The 6,000-nt window shown below is 40.4% G+C and overlaps 1 protein-coding gene across 1 annotated transcript in view; it reads left to right on the forward strand.

Moving 5' to 3' along the window:
• The window catches only part of LOC124020477 (CD82 antigen-like), a 64,252-nt gene extending 60,677 nt beyond the window's left edge, over positions 1–3,575 (forward strand). The window contains exon 9 of the mRNA XM_046335723.1: positions 2,345–3,575. Coding sequence (XP_046191679.1) covers positions 2,345–2,422 — 78 coding nt within the window. The 3' untranslated portion in view covers positions 2,423–3,575. The remainder of the gene's footprint in view (positions 1–2,344) is intronic.
• The last annotated feature ends 2,425 nt before the right edge of the window (positions 3,576–6,000 follow it).

Here is a 6,000-nt window from a genome sequence, read left to right on the forward strand (position 1 = left end):
TATAGGACCAGAACAACATATACATTCTATAGGACCAGAACAACATTCTATAGGACCGGAACAACATTCTATAGGACCGGAACAACATTCTATAGGACCAGAACAACATTCTATAGGACCAGAACAACATTCTATAGGACCAGAACAACATATACATTATATAGGACCAGAACAACATTATATAGGACCAGAACAACATTCTATAGGACCAGAACAACATTATATAGGACCAGAACAACATTCTATAGGACCAGAACAACATATACATTCTATAGGACCAGAACAACATATACATTCTATAGGACCAGAACAACATATACATTCTATAGGACCAGAACAACATATACATTCTACTGGACCAGAACAACATATACATTCTATAGGACCAGAACAACATTCTATAGGACCAGAACAACATTCTATAGGACCAGAACAACATATACATTCTATAGGACCAGAACAACATTCTATAGGACCAGAACAACATTCTATAGGACCAGAACAACATTCTATAGGACCAGAACAACATTCTATAGGACCAGAACAACATATACATTATATAGGACCAGAACAACATTATATAGGACCAGAACAACATTCTATAGGACCAGAACAACATTATATAGGACCAGAACAACATTATATAGGACCAGAACAACATTATATAGGACCAGAACAACATTCTACTAGACCAGAACAACATATACATTCTATAGGACCAGAACAACATTCTATAGGACCAGAACAACATTCTATAGGACCGGAACAACATTCTATAGGACCAGAACAACATTCTATAGGACCAGAACAACATTCTATAGGACCAGAACAACATATACATTATATAGGACCAGAACAACATTATATAGGACCAGAACAACATTATATAGGACCAGAACAACATTCTATAGGACCAGAACAACATTATATAGGACCAGAACAACATTATATAGGACCAGAACAACATTCTACTAGACCAGAACAACATTCTATAGGACCAGAACAACATATACATTCTATAGGACCAGAACAACATTCTATAGGACCAGAACAACATTCTATAGGACCGGAACAACATTCTATAGGACCGGAACAACATTCTATAGGACCGAACAACATTCTATAGGACCGAACAACATTCTATAGGACCGAACAACATTCTATAGGACCGAACAACATTCTATAGGACCGAACAACATTCTATAGGACCGAACAACATTCTATAGGACCGAACAACATTCTACTGGACCGAACAACATTCTACTGGACCGAACAACATTCTACTGGACCGAACAACATTCTACTGGACCGAACAACATTCTACTGGACCGAACAACATTCTACTGGACCGAACAACATTCTACTGGACCGGAACAACTAATACATTCTACTGGACCGAACAACTAATACATTCTACTGGACCGGAACAACTAATACATTCTACTGGACCGAACAACTAATACATTCTACTGGACCGGAACAACATGTACATTCTACTGGACCGGAACAACATGTACATTCTACTGGACCGGAACAACATGTACATTCTACTGGACCGGAACAACATGTACATTCTACAGGATCAGAACAACATGTACATTCTACAGGATCAGAACAACATGTACATTCTATAGGATCAGAACAACATGTACATTCTATAGGATCAGAACAACATGTACATTCGATAGGACCAGAACAACATGTACATTCGATAGGACCAGAACAACATGTACATTCGATAGGACCAGAACAACATGTACATTCGATAGGACCAGAACAACATGTACATTCGATAGGACCAGAACAACATGTACATTCGATAGGACCAGAACAACATGTACATTCGATAGGACCAGAACAACATATACATTCTACTGGACCAGAACAACATTCTATAGGACCAGAACAACATATACATTCTACTGGACCAGAACAACATATACATTCTACTGGACCAGAACAACATATACATTCTACTGGACCAGAACAACATATACATTCTACTGGACCAGAACAACATTCTATAGGACCAGAACAACATATACATTCTACTGGACCAGAACAACATATACATTCTATAGAATCTGTCAGGCAGGTCTCTCAGCCAGACAGATATTTATCATTAAGAGGAATAAATGCCCGTCAGAAACAGCTTCTGACCTCTGACTTAATCCACGTGACTTCCAACACAGCAGCTCTTGTTTTTCAATGTATATAGACACTTCCTGCTACAGGAGCATACATTGATCACAGCTATTGAGAGAACCCTCCTGAGAGGCTTTAGATGTAGTGATGCTGTTAACCTGACCTCTAACCTCTGACCTCTACCCTCTGATTTCTACAGCTCCTGGGTATGATCCTGTCCATAGGGCTGTGTAAGAGCGTACACACTGAGGATTACACCAAAGTGCCAAAGTACTGAAGATGATGACGACACACACACACACACACACACACACACACACACACACACACACACACACACACACACACACACACACACACACACACACACACACACACACACACACACACACACACACACACACACACACACACACACACACACACACACACACACGCGTTCGGTGCAGATGTTTATTTGCTTTCATTTTTTTTGTTTAATTTTTGTTTTGTTTTTGTTAGTATTTTTTGGGGGGGAGGCACTTGTCTTTTCTCTCAGTCCAGTTTCCATCGGAGCACTTTAGAGACTGTAGTTATGGATTAGAGAGGAAGACGAGAGCAGACCGGGTCACAGAGACAACAGGAAAGAGAGATGTGGAGAAAGTGAGGACAGAGAAGACGAGGATGTGGAAAGAGATGGAGGGTCGTCTCCTACCCTCGGCAGATGCAGTCTACCACATCCTTGACTTCTGGGGAAAGATCCATTTTATCATGAGGAATCAATCATGATCGCCATTGTTTGTCAGCTCTCACAGGGTCCAATCCTAACTTCAGATATGCATGGGTAACTTTCATGAATTTAAAAATGTAAAAATTTGAGATTTTCGATTAGAGAATTGAATTAGGAGATTTGTGAAAATGTGAGTTTCGTTCACAGATCTCAAGTTCGGTCAACGGTTGTTATTGAGTTGACCTGACTAGAAGAGGAAGAGTTCGGTCAACGGTTGTTATTGAGTTGACCTGACTAGAAGAGGAAGAGTTCGGTCAACGGTTGTTATTGAGTTGACCTGACTAGAAGAGGAAGAGTTCGGTCAACGGTTGTTATTGAGTTGACCTGACTAGAAGAGGAAGAGTTCGGGTTATTGGACTCCTGGAAAATAAACAACGTTTATGTTTTTATTTTCTGTTCTTCAGTGTTTTGAGGAGTTAATGCATTTTTGTTTGTTATAGTACCTTGTATATAATTTAGTTTGGTATTTCGTGAGCCTCTGAATCTGCGTTTTTTTTGTTTTGTTGTGAAGATGTTTTTTGTTCGTTGCATGTTTTCTTTTTCATGCATTTCATTTTTTTGTGCAGTTTTGATGTTTTTCTTGATATTTTTGTTTAAAGTAAAAAGGAATAATGAGATACTAAAGAGGACCAAGATTCTGCTACTTTAAAGTAGGGGGGGGGGGGCTTGGGCCGTAGGGGGGGACTTCCCCAACTGGTGGCCCGCAGGGATATTATTTGCTGCCCTACGTTTTCTGAGCTAGATATATATATATATATCTGTTCTATAGTATTCCCTCGCGTAACAGAGGGATGTATGTGACTGTATACAAATCTAAGCAAGCTTTGAAACGATTAAGTTTAAGATAAATATTAGATCTATTTGATCTTCTTGAGGTCAATTTTCAGTCTACAAATGATTTGTGTTCCGGCTCCTTGACCATCCGCTCAAGAAACAAATCGTCCCTGAATCTAGTGAATGACTGCTCTTAAAGGGGCTCTTAATTATCCCCCTAGTGAATGACTGCTCTTAAAGGGGCTCTTAAAGGGGCTCTTAAAGGGGCTCTTAAAGGGGCTCTTAAAGGGGCTCTTAAAGGGGCTCTTAAAGGGGCTCTTAAAGGGGCTCTTAAAGGGGCTCTTAAAGGGGCTCTTAATTATCCCCCTAGTGAATGACTGCTCTTAAAGGGGCTCTTAATTATCCCCCTAGTGAATGACTGCTCTTAAAGGGGCTCTTAATTATCCCCCTAGTGAATGACTGCTCTTAAAGGGGCTCTTAAAGGGGCTCTTAAAGGGGCTCATAATTATCCCCCTCCCACAGTGGCAAAGAAAGTCTCTGTTTACAATTGTCTTTTGCTGACAAACAGAATACTTTGTTATGAATTTTATGTTGAGCTTTTCGGGTTGTGAGTTACTCTGAAGCTTTTCATCTTTTTGGGTTGTGAGTTACTCTGAAGCTTTTCATCTTTTTGGGTGGTGAGTTACTCTGAAGCTTTTCATCTTTTTTTTTGTGATGACGGCTTTCACGTAAATATCTAATTTTTTCCTTCAGAAGACAAAACATACGTGTTTCGTTAAGAAATGAACCATTTTGTTTTAACCCTGATCGACAAAAAAAAATGTTTATGTGACCTTTTTCTGTGAGTGAAGAGCAAATTTAAATAACAGAAGCTGGGTTCTGTTTTTTTTTTTTTTTTTTTTTTTTTTTTTTTTAGAGGAAAAACGTCCGTTTTTGTTCTTGAGAAAATATCCATTTTGGACCAGAAATTCTTTATGTACAGTAAATCATTCAGATTTAAATTCATGTATATTATTAAACTTTGAATTAAGGTTTTTGTTTTATATATAGGCTTTTCTTTTGTTTTGTTGTCTGATTTGATAACCTTTGACCTTTTTTTTACCGGTACGACTATTAATTTAGAACTTGATGAACTTCTGTCTACTAGCTTGATCAGTTGCCGTATACTCACCCCATTGACTCTGCTTTTGATTTGGTCAATAAACATGGAATAAGACTGACTTATGTGTGTCTGTCGATTTTCTCTGAGAAACATGTAGCACGCTATTCCCCCTGAAAAAGAGCATATACCATGTGGTGGTCGCCGAAATAAGTGGCGGTTCAGATATAGGTACAACTATCCAGTTAGAGAGAACCAGTAAGAGACGGGGATACAATTCACATGTTATCACCACACACACACACACACAGCAAACAGGAAGAGGAGACTAGTAGAAGTCCCCAGTGTTTTAATGGTTAAAGATTCTGACACCAGTCAGAGAGTCCAGAAGGAGTGTCCATGTTGGAAAGATGCTGAACACCAGTCAGAGTGAGTCCAGAAGGAGAGTCCATGTTGGAAAGATGCTGAACACCAGTCAGATTGAGTCCAGAAGGAGTGTCCATGTTGGAAAGATGCTGAACACCAGTCAGAGAGAGTCCAGAAGGAGTGTCCATGTTGGAAAGATGCTGAACACCAGTCAGAGAGAGTCCATGTTGGAAAGATGCGCTGAACACCAGTCAGAGAGAGTCCAGAAGAAGGAGTGTCCATGTTGGAAAGATGCTGAACACCAGTCAGAGAGTCCAGAAGGAGTGTCCATGTTGGAAAGATGCTGAACACCAGTCAGAGAGAGTCCAGAAGGAGTGTCCATGTTGGAAAGATGCTGAACACCAGTCAGAGAGTCCAGAAGGAGTGTCCATGTTGGAAAGATGCTGAACACCAGTCAGAGAGAGTCCAGAAGGAGTGTCCATGTTGGAAAGATGCTGAACACCAGTCAGAGAGAGTCCAGAAGGAGTGTCCATGTTGGAAAGATGCTGAACACCAGTCGGAGAGAGTCCAGGAGTGTCCATGTTGGAAAGATGCTGAACACCAGTCAGTGAGTCCAGAAGGAGTGTCCATGTTGGAAAGATGCTGAACACCAGTCAGAGAGAGTCCAGAAGGAGAGTCCATGTTGGAAAGATGCTGAACACCAGTCAGAGAGAGTCCAGAAGGAGAGTCCATGTTGGAAAGATGCTGAACACCAGTCAGAGTGAGTCCAGAAGGAGTGTCCATGTTGGAAAGATGCTGAACACCAGTCAGAGAGAGTCCAGAAGGAGTGTCCATGTTGGAAAGATGC

Source organism: Oncorhynchus gorbuscha, unplaced genomic scaffold (assembly GCF_021184085.1).
Source record: "Oncorhynchus gorbuscha isolate QuinsamMale2020 ecotype Even-year unplaced genomic scaffold, OgorEven_v1.0 Un_scaffold_830, whole genome shotgun sequence".
NCBI classification, from domain to species: domain Eukaryota; kingdom Metazoa; phylum Chordata; class Actinopteri; order Salmoniformes; family Salmonidae; genus Oncorhynchus; species Oncorhynchus gorbuscha.